The sequence below is a fragment of the Mesoplodon densirostris genome, chromosome 11, assembly GCF_025265405.1.
Source record: "Mesoplodon densirostris isolate mMesDen1 chromosome 11, mMesDen1 primary haplotype, whole genome shotgun sequence".
Lineage (NCBI taxonomy): Eukaryota > Metazoa > Chordata > Mammalia > Artiodactyla > Ziphiidae > Mesoplodon > Mesoplodon densirostris.
The window spans coordinates 38566473-38585646 of record NC_082671.1 but is presented as its reverse complement, the minus strand read 5'-3'; the positions used below and the strand labels follow the sequence as shown (position 1 = coordinate 38585646).

The 19174-nt window shown below is 38.3% G+C and overlaps 1 protein-coding gene across 1 annotated transcript in view; it reads right to left on the bottom strand.

Moving 5' to 3' along the window:
- Positions 1-226: 226 nt before the first annotated feature.
- The window catches only part of C11H12orf56 (chromosome 11 C12orf56 homolog), a 63692-nt gene continuing 44744 nt past the window's right edge, over positions 227-19174 (bottom strand). The window contains 5 exon segments of the mRNA XM_060114168.1: positions 227-353; positions 3620-3798; positions 6826-6900; positions 7210-7285; positions 9319-9441. Coding sequence (XP_059970151.1) covers positions 227-353; positions 3620-3798; positions 6826-6900; positions 7210-7285; positions 9319-9441 — 580 coding nt within the window.

Sequence of the window (19174 nt, the reverse complement as noted above, 5' to 3'; positions counted from 1 at the left end):
TTTTAGAAGAACGCTGGTCTTTCACCCCACTTTATGTATGTCAGTGTATTTAAACAGTTTCTTTTTTGTAGCAGATTAAAAACTTTAAACACTTCTCTTAGAGAGGTATTGATGGAACCTTCAAATAAAATCTTTGTTTATAGAACACAGGAATATCTGGATATTAAATCAAAAAATGTTTCTCATAAATATTAAGTTGACTCCCAATTAACATTTTATACTCTTATTAACATTTCACACATTGTTTCTGTTCAACCAATTTCAGAACTTCATGAAAAAGTTGAGTGGTAGGTTGGGTAATAGGGTAACATAATGGGAGCCTTTTTTCCAAGGCTGGCATGTGAATAAAGTACCTGCAAATCATAAAACGAAACAAAATAGAAAGCTTTACAAACAAGACTTTTCACACTGGTCACATCAGTACGTACACACTTACTGGCGTAGCGTTGTTGGGTGTGGGAGTCTAACCTGCAGCATTTTTAGCCCTCCAACCACCCCCATTTGTGACCTAGAAGACCTCTGATATGTATGCCTTTCAGCTCATTGAAGCACTTTGCTTCAGCAAAGCGAATTGCATTAATAATGTATCAGTTATCAAAGCATTAATAAGGAAGCCAGGACTGTCCTCACCACAGGGTGAGCTGAGGCTCCTGCCTCTTGTTTTCTCAGGCTATACATAGCAGGGAGTTGAAATGAGTCAAGCTGGGGTGACCACTAGGGCCAAGTCAAGAGGGAAGAGGAGAGTTTGTCCCCACAGCCTCAGTAAAAGTACAGTTGACCCTTGAGCAACATGGGTTTGATCTGCATGGGTCCACTTATACTTGGATTTTTTTCAATAAGTATACAAAAATATATGTCTAGAACATCGTGAGCAAGACTTATGTTGAAGTGGATAGCCTGTCCTTATATAGGCATAAGGTGATGTTTAATATAGAATTAATAATGTGTTAGTTTTCTTATTACTGTTTTATAACTTTGCTTTCAAAGAATTACATACCATAGAGTATGCTTCTCTCTCTGGTAACTGGAGAAACTGCATATCAGCCTATCATAACAGGTAAGTGGTTTTTTAAAAAATGTAACAATATTTCCAATACTATATTATGAATATGACTGTAATACTGTGTGCCATAAAAATTTTATTACGATTCATTCATTATTATAAGCTAGGCTACCATGAAGCAATCATATTGCTGCTTCTTTGTTATCAATGCATGAATCATTATGCCTGTAAATAAATACAAATTTCTTTTTCATATCTTTTCATTTTTGATGTCTAGTGTTAGTAATATGTGTAACATCTACAGTTTTGAATCATATAAGACAATATTAATGTAGATACTGGTAGACAGACGGTTCATCTTTTAAAGACAATATAAACTTACTGTATCAATAAATACAATACAGTACTCTGTACTTTCTCTTCCTTATGATTTTCTTAGTTTCTTTTCTCTAGCTGACTTTATTGTAAGAGTACAGTATATAATACATATAACATACAAAATATGTGTTAATAAACTTTATGTTATCGGAATGGCTTCTGGTCAGCAATAGGCTATTAGTAGTTAAATTTCGGTGGAGTCAAAAGTTATATGTGGATTTTCAACTGCATTGGGGTTGGCGCCCCTAACCGCAACATTGTTCAAGGGTCAACTGTATAGCAAAGACCAGAGAAGAGACAAAAGTAAGAAAATCTTTAGCCAGCCTCTCGGATGGCTTAAAAGATTGGTTGTCAACCCTGGATGCACATTAGAATCACCTGGACAGTTCATTTTAAATGTCAATGCCGAGGCGCAACCCCAGACAAACTGAACAGAACTTCTACATGTGAGACCTGGGTGTCAGTATTTTTTAATAGTCCCTCTACTGATTCTATGCATGGCAGGTTGAAAGTCACTTGTGTAAAAACAAGGATCACAAACCTAAATGCCCACAGATAACATAGTAGGAGGAACGGTAAGAGTAAGGACAGAGAGAGGAGACAGTGGCAAACTAAACAGTGCATGATCTACCTAAGAAGGTAGCTGCTTTGGGGCCCTGACCAACTATCGTCATGTAGGCATGTGACACTCTTTTTGCCATTGTTCTGATTTTTAAATGTGCATAACTATTTTTTAAAAATTGGTTTGTGTGATCCATGCTACAACATGGATGAACCTTGAAAACATCATGCTAAGTGAAAGAAGCCAGACACAAAGGCCATATGTTGTATGATTATATTTGTATGAAATGTCTAGAATAGGCAAATCCACAGAGACAGAAAGTAGATGAGTGGTTGCCAGGGCCGGGGTATGACTGCTTCATGGGTAACAGGTTTCTTTTTTTTTTTTTTTTTTTTTGCGGTACACAGGCCTCTCACTGCCGTGGCCTCTCCCGCTGCGGAGCACAGGCTCCGGACGCGCAGGCTCAGCGGCCATGGCTCACGGGCCCAGCCGCTCCGCGGCATGTGGGTTCTTCCCAGACCGGGGCACGAACCCGTGTCCCCTACATCGGCAGGCGGACTCTCAACCACTGCGCCACCAGGGAAGCCCTAACAGGTTTCTTTGACAGTGATGAAAATGTTCGGCAATTAGATAGGGGTGATGGCTGCACAACATTGTGAAATGTATTAAAACCCACTGAGGTGCACACTTTAAAATGTTTAAAATGGTGAATTTCATGCTATATGAATTTTACCTCAAAAAATTGAGGAAAAAATTGGGTTGTGTGCACCAACTCAGAGTGGGCCCAACAAAACTCTTTTTTGGGAGCCAGAGTGGAACCTATGGTATAAAACCACATGGAGGAAAAACAGGATCCACAAGTTGGACTGTAACATTTTTTAAAGCAAATCTTTAGGCCATAATATATGCCTCCACATCCTTGTATGTCTCCATCCAAACTGGTAGCAAAGCTATGCCTGCTGCACCCTTTTCATCTTAAGTTAGACACAACCTAGGTTTTTTTTCCTTGATAGGTGCCAATGCAGGGCTGTATGGCTAAGTGCATTTGGCTTTGGCAGCCTATAAATAGAAGCAGGAACCCCTGAGGTGCAGAACAAGCTGACTAATGAAACAAAGGCTTGCTAATGTTCTCTCTTACTATTTTGTTATGGAGAGTAAGAGAGGGGTAAATGAAACAAACAAACAAAAAACCCCTAATAACTGCATTCATTGTTCCTCCTTTATCAATTGTTTTTCTTTCCCAGTGACTCAGTTAATTCACAACCCATAATATATCGTCTCCTTTAGTAGGGTTGGTTACTTTCCATTACTCACAGCATGTTAAAATCATTAACATGATTCTGTGAGATAGATGCTGGTTGAAATCAAGACAATGAGGGAGAAACAGTTCTTCAGAGAGAGCTTTGATGAAAAGACTAGTGAACTAGTCTTTTCCGGCCTGGGAATGTGCTTCAAGTGGCAATGGTTCTTAGAGCACCACCCGCCCGCCCCCCACCCCCAAATCCTAACTTACCACAGTAAGGTAACTATTTTATCAAAGTAAAATATTATTAAAAACAAAAATTAGAATTTCCCTTTGTCACTTAATCTTCTAAATATTGGGCAGCGTTGTAGTTTTGCGTGAAAATCAGAAATTAGTGGATTTTACTGCAGATAAGATTCCGACTTTTTCTCACCTGAATTCTTCTCTGTTGTCATTCCTAATATACTCAGCTAAAGTCTTGCTGTACTGCAGGCAGCTCTTGAGGATGTAAAACTGCTGGTATAACAGAACTGCTTGGCCAGGACTTAGCAGCTGAAATGAAGCTGAAAGCCCCTTCACCCCTAGTTCCCCAATTCTGGCCACAAAAGTAATCTAGACAAGGAAAATGCAGTTACATGTAGGCTGCATGACACCTGTAAGAGCACCTACTTCAGCTGGAATCTCAACTATAAATCTAGGCTGAGGTCCTCACCACCCTTACACCAATGCCCTTGCATTGTGCTGTTTCTTATTGAAATGGTACTCAGCACCAAACCATAGACAAATTGGGTTTGCCATTTGCCCCCCTACAAGCAGGATCAGAACTAGTACTGACTGTCAAAGAAGTTTGGCTCCAAAGTGGAAGGACAGCATTGGAAGTATAAATTTAGGCTACTGTAAAAAAACAGAAAGGAAAACTAGTGTTCTTTCAGGCTCTAATAAGCAGGTCATTCTGGATGCCCCTTAAATTAGTACCAATAAATGTGGCCTTTTCTATTGATGTTGCTACAGACCATTCCTAAGTAGGGCAGGTGATTTGAAGTGAGGTTTCCCCAATTCAGATCCATTTACACATATTGACTAGGTATTGTGTCGGGCAAACGCAGATTGAGGTCAGAGTCTGGAGCAGGGAGACAAAGCAATGGCCATATGGGGATTAAATTTTTAATTTCTTTAGCATCTTGCTCCAACCAAGTAAGAGAATCAGCCAGCGCTGACTGGGATGGTGTATTCAATGATCCCAACACGTTCCTTGCTTGCAAGTTTCTCTCAAATGGTCTGATTCTATCCAGACTCTTTAGAAATGGGTTAATACCAAAGCTTTAAACAGTGTTAGTGGTCCTTTTGCCATCTTTCATCCTGACATGCTTTATGGTCACAGTCTGGGCTCATAATCAACTCAGTTCCTTTGGCGAACCAACCCTAGAGGTTGATAAGGAAACTTTCCTGTTGCTTGTAGTTTTTAGGACCCCGTCTGGAACTACCGCACAGAAAAAGGAAGGGTTTTGCATCTTGCACATAAGAGCTTCTGGGCTGGGAATGACTATAACTTTACAGCACTCTGAAGTGGGCCTGAGATTGGTCGGGGTCTATGTTCTGCTAAAGGAGCCAAGTTCTTGGGTTCAGCCTCTGAATAAGGTAATTGGCTGTACTACTGGCAAGTGTACCCTCTGCCTCCAGCCAAGTTTTTGGAAACGTATGTCACAGAGATCTGGCAAGAGAATCTAGATTCCCTAGGACAGACTCAACATCACTCTAGAAAAATACCTCAAAGCAGAAAACACCGATGGTCAAGAGAGACATCTTCATATATGGAAAGAGAACATAATACCACATGTCAAATCCTCCATTAGCAATGAAAATTTAGTTTGGGTTACTGCCTTTTGAAAAGATTTCCATTTAAATCTATGTTGATTGAATAGACAAATACATGAATGAATAAGGGGAAAGTAAGTTTGGGGACATGAAAAGAGATTAGGGGATAAAGCCTTTGTTAGAATTAATTCAGCAGATATTTTATTTAGCATCTATTGTGTGCCTAGCACAACAGACATAGGTCCTACCCTTACGGCACCTGGAGTCTGTTTGGGGAGAAAGACATTGTATCAATCATGATAGACTAAGTTACGCTGTAGTAACAAATCTCACAAAACGTCAATGCTTTGCTTAATACAACAAAGGTTTATTATTTGCTCACACTGTATGTCCCTTAAGGGTCAGTAGGGGGTTCTGCTCATTGTAGTCACTCAGGACCATATGGAGTGTTGCCAGTCACCATGCCAGAAGGAAAAAAGAAGGCAGGGAAGCATGCACTGGCTCCTAAACCTTTGCGCAAGAAGTGACATGGGTTACTTCTGCTCAGATTCCATTGGCCAAAGCAAAAACAGAGAGCCACCTAATTTCAAGTGGGGAAGGATGTACGCTCCTACTACTACTGCCTGGAAGGAGAGAGAGCCAGGATATGTGTGGACACTAATGGCTACCACAAGAAAGAACCAAATAATAACACAAACACATGTGACTGCAACAGTGACAAGTCCTATGAAGAAAAGGAAGAAGGCGCCATGCTATGATTGTGTGCCCATAATGGGGGAATCTTACCTAGTCAGAGGTGAGAGAATCATCCCCCCCACCCTGCACCAGGAAGGGGCACTGAGGCCTGAAGGACAAGTAGGAGTTAACTAGGTGGGAAAGGGAGGGGAAAGTGTTTGAGGAGGGCAGACCGAGGGAATGGTGAAGATCCTGTGACGGAGCTGGGGGTGTTGGGGGTGAGCAGTGGGTATGAGACCGACATGGAAGAGTGAGGCAACTGATGAGGCTGTAGGGTCATAATATGTACAGCCTTGTCGGCCATATTAAGAAGTTTAGTCTTTATTTGTTATATCTTTCTTTATTACGAGAGATTTAAAGCAAGGGATGACATAATCAGATTTTTATGTTGAATAGGTTCCTCTGACTGTAGTCCGGTGGGAAGATAGGACAGATCATGTAGGTGCAATTATAGTGTCAAGGAGAGAGATGGTGATATTACAGACCAGGATGGTGGCTGCCAGGACAGAGTGGCCAGAGTATTAAAAGTGTTATATTCATACTTGCCAACTCACACTCAGTGTTTAAGATAAATGTTCATTTTTTTCACTTAATTATACAGCCAGTATTTTAATATTCTGTTTTCTGCATATATCTTACGGCTTTTCTTTTTCTTTTTTTTTTTGCGGTATGCGGGCCTCTCACTGCTGTGGCCTCTCCCGTTGCGGAGCACAGGCTCCGGACGCGCAGGCTCAGCAGCCATGGCTCACGGGCCCAGCTGCTCCGCGGCATGTGGGATCCTCCCAGACCGGGGCATGAACCCGTGTCCCCTACATCGGCAGGCGGACTCTCAATCACTGAGCCACCAGGGAAGCCCAGAGCTTTTCATTAAATAAAGATCACATTTAAGATATCATTTCAGTACCTTAAACATTCATGCCCCAAATATAAAAACATTTTATTGTGGTTAATAAAATCATCAAATTTACATTTTCTTCTGTTTTATAAACTTGACTACTTACAGAGGAATTTTGTTTTATTAATTAAGCACAAGAGCATCTGTTTCATTAGCCTTGAGTGGTAGTTTTGTTTCTGCTTCTAGGTACTTACTATGCGAGGACGACTTTGTAGAAAGGACATCATCCAGCTAATAGCAAACTTTGATGACCCCAATCCAAGATTTCCCTAAAAGATTCAAGGAAATAAACAAGTTATATTCATGAAGTTCAAGTTGTAAAAAGATACCTAAAAAGATATTCAGTCTCAAATACATTTTATCCTGATTAATCAAAGCTTTAAAATCAGTATTTAGGAAAATAAGCTAGATGAACACTTAAGAGCAAAAGCAGTACTATCATTTAAATCAACCAATTTTGGAGATTATCTCTAATACAAACATTTTTAAGGTATATTATTAATCATATATATCATATGACAGTCATGACATATATAATAATCACACAATATAGTATGTATAATAAAAACGTATTGTACCTGCTGAAAGACAAGAAGTATCTCATATAAAAGTGCTGTAGCTGTATCTGTATATTCCAGGATAAGCTTCTGTAATGAGAATTTTAAATAGTAATCAATGCAATATCATTGGCAGAGCCAGAAAATGATCATTTCTCTTGGTTCTCTTTAAGTATTTATAAAAGAATTTATGATCAACAAAAAACATTAGTGTGGTTAATTTTCTTGTTCTGTTTGATCCAGTCATTCTCAAAAAAGTGGCTCTCATAAAATGAGTGCACATTTAATAATGGCTAAGAAAGTGGGTCAGGGAAAGAAGATACAAGGTCCTATAGAATACTAACACAAAAAAATTGCACACTTGATTTGCAAAATCATTCAGATCAGCAACCCTGCTTCCTTTCAAGAATGTAGAAATTTGCTCCCCAGAATTAAAGTGGGAGATTCTCTGGGGAATTTAGTCTTATGCCCAACTTGAAGGATAACTCCTTCTGTGGTATGGGTAAATATAGGGTTAGAGACATTTTGTTGCTGTTGTTCTCAAGAAATCCAAACAGTTGGTGAAGCTGTCTTCTAGCCCATAGGCCACTTGGTGCGTGAGAAAGAACTGTGTCTGTAGGCCTGCTACAGGCCAACACATTTTCCCTGATGGTATTCTTTGCAAGGAAGAGCTCTATTTTGAAATCTCCCACTCTATTAGACCTTGGAACCAGAATTTATATGATTTGCTCATGGCTTCACTAATAGCCGAGGTACAAAAGATCAGCAGATCCAAAAACAGGAAATTCAGACCTATCTACACTGCCCACTAAATATTTTCATATGGAAATATCAAAGGCAAATCAAATAAACTAATCCAAAACCAAGCTCATTATTTCCCCTTTAAACCTACTCTTCTTGTTGTAATTCTTATCTGTCACCCCGGCCAGAATCTAGAAGTCATCTAATCTTAACTCTTTATTTTCCCATCAACTTATCAACTCAGTTTCCTAAAAATTTCTGTAATCTTTCCTCTTCACAACTACTATCCCTTTTTTTCATTTATTTATTCAACAAACATGCATCAGACACTGTACTAGTTGGAGTACTGTACTGTACTAATGGAGAGTAACAAGAGACATGGTTCCTGCCCTCATGGAGTATACAGTCTAGTGGGGAACAGACATCAGTCTAATAATCACATAAGTTGCACAGTTAGAAACTGAGACAAGGGCTATGAAAGAAAAACACAGGAAGGTAGGAGAGCTCTAAAAAGAAAGCCTAGTTTTGTTTAGGGGTCAAGGAAGGCTTCCTTCTGGCCCATATCATCCCTCACCTGGACTACAGCACTAGCTTCTTAACACCTTTGCCTGTCAGTCTTGCTTCCATCCTCCTCTTTCATCCCTAATTCCCTCACTCCACTGTTGATATTGGTATCATAGATGCTCTGTATACAGTCTGCTATAACACACTGATGTTATATTTGACTAACATCTGTCTATCCACTGCCTAGCACACTGTTTAGCTCATAACAGATGCTCAATAAATATTTATTGAATGAATGAGTGAATTTAAGAGTTTTCTAAAACATAACTCTGATTGTATGTTCAACAACTATGAAATCATGTCCCATCCTTTAAAGAAATTCTGTGTTGGCCTACTCAAAATAAACTAATAATACCTGATTTATTCTCTCAGAATAAGAGCATTATAGGCACTTTGATATCTCTAATGTTTTAGTAAAACTTTAGAAAAATAAGTAACTCTAAGTTTGCACTACTTAGATAGGTAAGGAAATGGTAAACTAAGGCAAGAACGTTAATCCTAAAATCTCTAAGACAGTGCTTTTTTACCTGTTAGACACTTGCTGTGGAATTATATATGTAAATATTTTATATAGAGACAAATATAAACAGATTTATCTAATGTATAAAGAATACTAATTATTTTTCTTAGTATGCATACTTTAAAACATAAAATGGATATAATAGTAATATTGACAGAATAGCTATCTAAATTTTGAGGTTAATAACAACATATTTACTCTTTGATTTAATTATCTTTCTATACTCTATGATGTCCTGGTCCACATAGAAGAACCCAGGACCCCTATATATTGTAGTTAGTCTATTCCAAAATTCTCATCTCACCTCAGCATCAAAAGACATCTCAACTAAAGCTGAATCAGCCACCAACTGGATGTCAAACACAGGACAAGATTTTGGAATCTGAGGCTCGCTAATTAAAATTACCAAGAGGTTAAATAGTGTTCCCCTGAAAAAAAAATAAAGGCAATTAATGAGAAAGTTAAAAAAAAATAGCAGTGACACTAAGTTTGCAGAAACTGAGTGTAATTATGCTTACAAGTATGAAGCATTGCAGACCATTCTTTTTTTTTAATTGAGGTATAGTTGATTTACAATATTATATTTGTTTCAGGTATATAATATAGTGATTCAAAAATTTTATAGATTATACTCCATTTATAGTTATTATAAAATATTGGCTGTATTCCCCATTTTGTACAATATAGCCTTATAGCTTATTTATTTTATACGTAGTAGTTTGCCCTCTTAATTCCCTATGTCTGTCTTGCCCCTCCCCCCTTCCCTCTGCCCACTGGTAAGCACTAGTTTGTCCTCTATATCTGTGAGTCTGTTTCTTTTTTGTCAGATTCATTAGTTTTATTTTTTAGATTCCACATATAAGTGATATCATACAGTGTTTGTCTTTCACCATTTGACTTATTTCACTAAGCGTAACACCCTCCAGGTCCATTCATGTTGTTGCAAATGGCAAAATTTTATTCTTTTTTAGAGCTGAGCACTATTCCATTGTGTGTGTGTGTGTGTGTATATATATACACACACACACACATATATATATACCCACACACACTACATCTTCTTTATCCATTCATCTGTTAATAGACACTAAGGTTGCATCCATATTTTGGTAATTATAAATAATGCTGCTATGAACATTGGAGTGCATGTATCTTTTCGAATTAGTGTTTCTCATTTTGTTTAGATATATACCCAGGAATGGAATTGCTGGATCATATGGTAATTCTATTTTTAATTTTTTGAGAAGCCTCCATACTGTTTTCCATAGTGGCTGCACCAATTTACATTCCCACCAACAGTGTACAAGAATTCCCTTTTTTCCACATCCTCACCAACATTTGTATTTGTGGTCTTTTTGATGATAGTCATTCTGGCAGATGTGAGGTGCTATCTCATTGTGGTTTTGATTTGCATTTCTCTGATGACTAGTGATGTCGAGCATCTTTTCATTTGCCTGTTTGCCATCTGTATGTCTTCTTCAAATAAATGTCTTTTCAGGTCTTCTGCCCATTTTTTAATTGGATTGTTTGGGGGGTTTTTTGCATTGAGTTGTATGAGTTGTTTTATATTTTGGATATTAATCTTTTATCAGTCATATCATTTGCAAATATTTTCTCCCATTCAGTAGGTTGTCTTTTCATCTTGTCAGTGGTTTCCTTTGCTGTGCAAAAGCTTTTAAGTTTAATTAGGTCCCACTTGTTCAGTTTTGCTTTTGTTTCCTTTGCCTTAGGAGACAGATCCAAAACAGCATTGCTACAATTCATGTCAAAGAGTGTTCTGCCTATGTTTTCTTCTAGGAGTTTTATGGTTTATGGTCTTACATTTAGGTCTCTAATCCATTTTGAGTTTATTTTTGTATATGGTATGAGAAAATGTTCTAATTTCATTCTTTTACATGTAGCTGTCCAGTTTTCCCGGCACCACTTACTGAAGCGGCTGTCTTTTCTCCATTGTATATTCTTGCATCCTTTGTTGTAGATTAATTGACCATAAGTGCATGGGTTTATTTCTGAGCTCTCTATTCTGTTCCATTGATCTATGTGTCTGTTTTCATGCCAGTACCATATTGTTTTGATTATTGTAGCTTTGTAGTATAGTCTGAAGTCAGGGAGCATGATACCTCTAGCTGTTTTTTCTCAAGATTGTTTTGGCTATATGGGGTCTTTTGTGTTTCCATACAAGTTTTTTAATTGTTTGCTCTAGTTGTGTGAAAATTGCCATTGGTATTTTGATAGGGATTATATTGAATCTGTAGCTTGCCTTGGGTAATATGGTCATTTTAAGGATATTAATTCTTCCAATCCACGAACACAGTATATCTTTCCATCTGTTTGCATCATCTTCAATTTCTTTCATCAGTGTCTTACAGTTTTCTGAGGTAGGTTTTTTTTTTTTTTTTTTTTTTTTTTTGCGGTACACGGGCCTCTCACTGTTGTGGCCTCTCCCGTTGCGGAGCACAGGCTCCGGACACGCAGACTCAACGGCCATGGCTCACGGGCCTAGCCACTCCGCGGCATGTGGGATCTTCCGGGACAGGGGCACGAACCCATGTCCCCTGCATCGGCAGGAGGACTCTCAACCATTGCGCCACCAGGGAAGCCCTCTGAGGTAGGTTTTACCTCAGAAAACCATAAGGCAGGTTTACCTCCCTTAGGTAGGTTTATTCCTCCTTAGGTAAGTTTATTCCTAGGTATTTTATCTTCTTGATGTGATTGTAAATGAGATTGTTTTGTTTTGTTTTTTATGAAGTGGTAATTCATCATGGTTTTTTAAATTGATGTATAGTTGATGTACAATATTATATAAGTTACAGGTGTACACTATACTGATTCACAATTTTCAAAGGTTCTACTCCATTTATAGTTATTATAAAATATTGGCCATATTCCCCATGTTGTATAACATATCCTTGTAGCTTATTTTATACATAATAGTTTGTACCTCTTAATCCCTACCCCTATATTGCCCCTCCCAGGATTGTTTTCTTAATTTCTCTTTCTGGTAGTTCATTGTTAGTGTATAGAAATGCAACAGATTTCTGTGTATTAATTTTGAGTCCTGCAACTTTACCAAATTCATTTATGAGCTCTAGTAGTTTTTAATGGTGATTGCAGATCATTCTTGACTGAACTTTTGTATCCCTAGACATGCAGACAAATGTCTAGTGATAAAACATTTAAGTGAAAATATAATTTCTTGGTCTTTTGGTTCAGAAAAAATATAGTTCTAGAAGTTCACTTAGCTTGGAAAGCTTAGGGAATCTGGATTTAAGGGAAATTTGAGTGATTTAAATTATAGCAGTATTTCCCAAAGGGCTTTTTATGGATTACTAATTCCAGGCAATATTATAGTCAAAATAGGTTCTGTGGTCAAAGGAAGTATGGGAAATACTTGGGTAAGCCATGTTCACTGGGTAGCTTTACTACAGGACTTCTCAGAGATTTTATATCTGTTTATCTCTGGGACAAAGAAACAGTATGAAGCATTTCTTAAAATGCTTATCTCTTAAGTTTTTTGACTTGAGAAACCTTTTTTTAACAAAGCATTTCAGAGGTTTACTGTTCCACTAAAGATCACTAGCTATTAGTGAATAAAACTAGTATTAAACTTGAAGTCTTTTGATTTCAAACAAAAATGTGGACTGTTAGTACAGTCCACTAACGTACACTAATAACTCACTTAAATGTTACTATATATTTGAATAATATATCATAGTATTTGAAAATAAAAAGGCACACACACAAAAAATCACAATTCAAAACGTGCATCCTGAGAAGCTGGGTTAGTAACCCTATTTTCATGTGTATAGTACAACCCATGTATGGTTGAAAAGGAGCTGAAGGCAGACCACTGAAAATATCAGTTGCCTAATTGAAGTCAGTATCAGAGTAGCTTTGACAGATAGGAGCAATAAAAGAATTTACATGGGCTTCCCTGGTGGCGCAGTGGTTGAGAGTCCGCCTGCCGATGCAGGGGACACGGGTTCATGCCCCGGTCCGGGAAGATCCCACATGCCGCAGAACGGCTGGGCCCGTGAGCCATGGCCACTGGGCCTGCGCGTCCAGAGCCTGTGCTCCGAAACGGGAGAGGCCACAACAGTGAGAGGCCCGCGTACCGCAAAAAAAAAAAAAAAAAAGAAAAGAATGTACATATAGCACTGTATAAAAATTCTCTATAACCTTAAGCATTCCTTTCATAATGGAATAAAGAAGAATATAAACAATCCTTGTTTAGTACTATTTGAGACTTCCTAATCTTTTTACAATCATTTAAATCATTACCATGGTTAGAAGTTTACCAAAATTCTACTAGAAATATAATTCCCCTCGTTTCTCCAACTCAAAAATCAAGTCTAGGGCTTCCCTGGTGGTGCAGTGGTTAAGAATCCGCCTGCCAATTCAGGGGACACGGGTTCGAGCCCTGGTCCAGGAAGATCCCACATGCCTCAAAGCAATTAAGCCCGTGCGCCACAACTACTGAGCCTGCGCTCTAGAGTCCGTGAGCCACAACTACTGAGCCCATGTTCCACAGCTAATGAAGCCTGCACGCCTAGAGCCCGTGCTCCGCAACAAGAGAAGCCACCGCAATGAGAGGCCTGCACACTGCAAGGAAGAGTAGCCCCCGCTCACCGCAATTAGAAAAAAGAAAGCCCGCGTGCAGCAACAAAGACCCAACGCAGCAAAAAATAACTAACTAAATAAATAAATAAATTTAAAAAAGAAAACAAAACAAGTCTAGTTCTCATATCTGCAAAAGAAGTTAGAACATTGTCAGTTAGCACATCGCTCAAAAAAGCAGGATATGTCCTACAGGATATTTGCTAATGTTTTATTCAGGCTGTTTTATAAAACAGCCAGTCTGTTTTCAGAAGACACTTCCAAAATCAACAAAGCACTCCATTTAGAAGCTTTTCCTGATATTAAGTTTGAATTGACTTTCCATTCACTGTTATATTTAATTATAGTCCTTTATTTTCAGCAACAGCTTCATTTCAAAGTATCATATATCCTAGGCTACGGGAAGGAACTCTCAAATTCTGAGTCACTTGCTGTGGTAATACATGAATTCAACCATAAGGATACTGAAAAAAAAGAAAGGATTATGGCATATTTCAAGAATACAATGAAGTGGGTTGAACAAATAAAATTTCTACTTATGAAAAAATAAAGAGAAAAATGCTGAAATGAATAAATGCTTTTTTATTTGCTCAAATGGAATTTAATTTGAAATCTATCCCTTCTGCCAACTCAATTTAAAATCCATTAAGCCAATAATAGAAAAAAGAATTTTAATCTAAAATGGTAGTTTCATCCTGACTTATTATAACAGACTTATTATAGGGTTGACATCACACCCTTAAAAATGGTACAAACAGTTTGATACTTTCATTGTTTACATTGTTATTATTTCTAATGTAAGAATTTTTAATGTATTAAAGTATCTTAAAATACAGACTTTGAATGGCAAACTCATGGTCTCATAAGTCATCTTATGTTATTGTGGTAGGCAGAATTTTAATATGGCTTCCAATATTTTCATCCCATGGTATATACACTATATGATCCCTTCCCCTAAAGTATGTTCAGGACCTGTGAATCTATTAGGCTATCACTCTTGTCATTATGTTATGTTAGATGAGAAAGATGAAGAGATTTTGCGAATATAATTGAGATCCCCAATTAGTTGACTTTTGAGTTAATCAAAGATTATCCTGAGTGGGCCTGATCTAATGAGGTGAGCCCTTTATAAGGAGAGTTTAGGCCTTTCCTGAGCTCAGAGATATTCCTGCCAAGAAGCAAGCTGTCATGAGTTTTACAGCTGTAAGGAAATTAGTTCCGCTAACAACTACCCAAATGAGCTTGGAAGAGGGCCCCGAGCCTCGGATGAGGCTGCAGCCCCAGCCAACACCTCGATTGAAGCCTTATGAGACCCTGAGCAGAGGAGCCACCTAAGCTGTGCCCAAATTTCCTGATCTACAGAAACTGTGACAGAATAAGTATATGTTGTTTGAAGCCACTAAATTTGTGGTAATTGGTTCCATGGCAATAGAAGATTATTAGTTGTATTAAACATTTATGGTGGTAGTTAATGGTATAGGTAACATGATTTGACCCCTATGAATATAAAAATTGACTGAAAAGTTAGTGTTATAACCAGACTCTACTATAGCAATATAATATATATATCAAAGGACATGAAAAGAATTAGACATATCAGGAAAGAGGCTTGATGGAGTAGGGCTGATGTGGTTGAACCAAGTTAAGACAGACAATTAATATGCAACACTTTACAACAGAGATTGGTAAGAATGATTTTCTCCATCTTGGATAAAGAAACGTAGGGACCAAAAGGTGGACAAAAAGGGTAACATGACTTAGCAATACTTTCAGTGTGGGAGAAGATGTAAATATCATTCATAATTTTGAATCTCCCTCTTGGAGATTGGGAAAATGGCAGTACCATCAACTGCATAAAGAAGTATGCAGAGAAAATAACAGAGTATATTTTCCTTGTATGCTGTAAAGCAGGGGTCAACAAACTATGGCCTGCAGTCCAAATAGCCTAGAACCTGTTTTTGTAAATAAAGCTTTATTGGAACACAGCTGTGCCCATTCCTTTGCATATTGTCTGTGGGTGCTTTTGTGACAATGGCAGCATTAAGTAGTTTCAACAGAGACTATATGGCCTGAAAAGCCAAAAAAATTTACTATATGGCCTTTTTTTTTTTAAATTGTTGGCTGCAATGGGTCTCCGTTGCTGTGTGCGGTCTTTCTCTAGTTGTGGCGAGTGGGGCTACTCTTTTTTTTTTTTATACAGCAGGTTCTTATTAGTTATATATTTTATACATATTAGCATATATATGTCAATCCCAATGACCCAATTTATTTCACAGCCACCACCGCCCTCGACACTTTCCCCTTTGGTGTCCATACATTTGTTCTCTACATCTGTGTCTATTACTGCCCTGCAAACCGGTCCATCTGTACCATTTTTCTAGGTTCCACATATATGTGTTAATATATAATATTTGTTTTTCTCTTTCTGACTTACTTCACTCTGTATAACAGTCTCTAGATCCATCCACATCTCCACAAATGACCCAATTTCGTTCCTTTTTATGGCCGAGTACTATTCCATTGTATACATGTACCACATCTTCTTTATCCATTCATCTGTCGATGGGCATTTAGGTTGCTTCCATGACCTGGCTATTGTAAATAGTGCTGCAATGAACATTGGGGTGCATGTGTCTTTTTGAATTATGGATTTCTCTGAGCATATGCCCAGTAGTGGGATTGCTGGGTCATATGGTAGTTCTATTTTTAGTTTTTTAAGGAACCTCCATACTGTTCTCCATAGTGGCTGTATCAATTTACATTCCCACCAACGGTGCAAGAGCGTTCCCTTTTCTCCACACCCTCTCCAGCATTTGTTGTTTGTAGATTTTCTAATGATGCCCACTCTAATTGGTGTGAGGTGATACCTCATTGTAGTTTTGATTTGCATTTCTCTAATAACTGGTGATGTTGAGCAGCTTTTCACGTGCTTCTTGGTCATCTGTATGTCTTCTTTGGAGAAATGTCTATTTAGGTCTTCTGCCCATTTTTTGATTGGGTTGTTTGTTTTTTAAATATTGACCCAGCACCACTCATTGAAGAGACTGTCTTTTCTCCATTGTATATCCTCGCCTCCTTTGTCATAGATTAGTTGACCATAGGTGCGTGGGTTTATCTCTGGGCTTTCTATCCTGTTCCACTGATCTATATTTCTGTTTTTGTGCCAATACCATATTGTCTTGATTACTGTAGCTTTTTAGTATAGTCTGAAGTCAAGGAGTCTGATTCCTCCAGCTCCATTTTTTTCCCTCAAGACTGCTTTGGCTATTCAGGGTCTTTTGTGTCTCCATACAACTTTTAAGATTTTTGTTCTATAAAAAAAGCCATTGGTAGTTTGATAGGGATTGCATTGAATCTGTAGATTGCTTTGGGTAGTATAGTCATTTTCACAGTATTGATTCTTCAAATCCAAGAACATGGTATATCTCTCCATCTGTTTGGGACAGCTTTGATTTCTTTCATCAACATCTTATAGTTTTCTGAGTACAGGTCTTTTACCTCCTTAGGTAGGTTTATTCCCAGGTATTTTATTCTTTTTGTTGCAATGGTGAATGGGATTCTTTCATTAATTTCCCTTTCTGATCTTTCATTGTTAGTGTATAAGAATGCAAGAGATTTCTGTGCATTAATTTTGTATCCTGCAACTTTACCAAATTCATTGATTAGCTCGAGTAGTTTTCTGGTGGCATCTTTAGAATTCTCTATGTATAGTATCATGTCATCTGCAAACAGTGACAGTTTTGCTTTTTCTTTTCCAATTTGTATTCCTTGTGTTTCTTTTTCTTTTCTGATTGCCATGGCCAGGACTTCCAAAACTATGTTGAATAATAGTGGTGAGAGTGGACATCCTTGTCTTCTTCCTGATCTTAGAGGAAATGCTTTCAGTTTTTCACCATTGAGAATGATGTTTGCTGTGGGTTTGTCGTATATGGCCTTTATTATGATGAGGTAGGTTCCCTCTATGCCCACTTTCTGGATAGTTATTATCATAACTGGGTGTTGAATTTTGTCAAAAGCTTTTTCTGCATCTATTGAGATGATCATATGGTTTTTATTCTTCACTTTGTTAATATGGTGTATCACATTGATGGATTTGTGTATATTGAAGAATCCTTGCATCCCTGGGGTAAATCCCACTTGATCATGGTGTATGATCCTTTTAATGTGTTGTTGGATTCTGTTTGCTAGGTTTTTTTGGGGTTTTTTTTGCGGTGTGCGGGCCTCTCACTGTTGTGGCCTCTCCCGTTGCGGAGCATGGGCTCTGGACGCGCAGGCTCAGTGGCCATGGCTCACGGGCCCAGCGGCTCCGCGGCATGTGGGATCTTCCTGGACCGGGGCACGGACCTGTGTCCCCTGCATTGGCAGGCGGACTCTCAACCACCGCGCCACCAGGGAAGCCCTTGCTAGTATTTTTGCATCAATATTCATCAGTGATATTGGTCTGTAATTTTCTTTTTTTGTAGTATCTTTATCTGGTTTTGGTATCAGTGTGATGGTGGGCTCATAGAATGAGTTCGGGAGTGTTTCTTCCTCTGCAATTTTTTGGAAGAGTTTGAGAAGGATGGGTGTTAGCTCTTCTCTAAATGTTTGATAGAATTCGCCTGTGAAGCCATCTGGTCCTGGACTTTTGTTTGTTGGAAGATTTTTAATCACCGTTTCAATTTCATTACTTGTGATTGGTCTGTTCATATTTTCTATTTCTTCCTGGTTCAGTCTTAGAAGGTTATACCTTTCTAAGAATGTGTCCATTTCTTCCAGGTTGTCCATTTTATTGGCATAAAGTTGCTTGTAGTAGTCTCTTAGGATGCTTTGTATTTCTGTGGTGTCCATTGTAACTTCTCCTTTTTCATTTCTAACTTTATTTATTTGAGTCCTCTCACTCTTTTTCTTTTTTTTTTTTTTTTTTTGTGGTACGTGGGCCTCTCACTGTTGTGGCCTCTCCCGTTGCGGAGCACAGGCTCGGGACACGCAGGCTCAGCGGCCATGGCTCACGGACCCAGCCGCTCCGCGGCATGTGGGATCTTCCCGGACCGGGGCACGAACCCACGTTCTCTGCATCGGCAGGCGGACTCTCAACCACTGCGCCACCAGGGAAGCCCTCACTCTTTTTCTTGATGAGTCTGGCTAAAGGTTTATCAATTTTTATCTTCTCAAAGAACCAGCTTTTAGTTTTATTGATCTTTGCTATTGTTTTCTTTGTTTCTATTTCATTTATTTCTGCTCTGATCTTTATGATTTCTTTCCTTCTACTAACTTTGGGTTTTGTTTGTTCTTTTTCTAGTTCTTTTAGGTGTAAGTTTAGATCGTTTATTTGAGATTTTTCTTGCTTCTTGAGGTAGGCTTGTATTGCTATAAACTTCCCTTTTAGAACTGCTTTTGCAGCATCCCATAGGTTTTGGATAGTCGTGTTTTTGTTATAATTTGTCTCTAGGTATTTTTTGATTTCCTCAATGATCTCTTGGTTATTTATAACGTATTGTTTAGCCTCCATGTGTTTGTGTTTTTTACATTTTTTTTCCGTGTAACTGATTTCTAATCTCATAG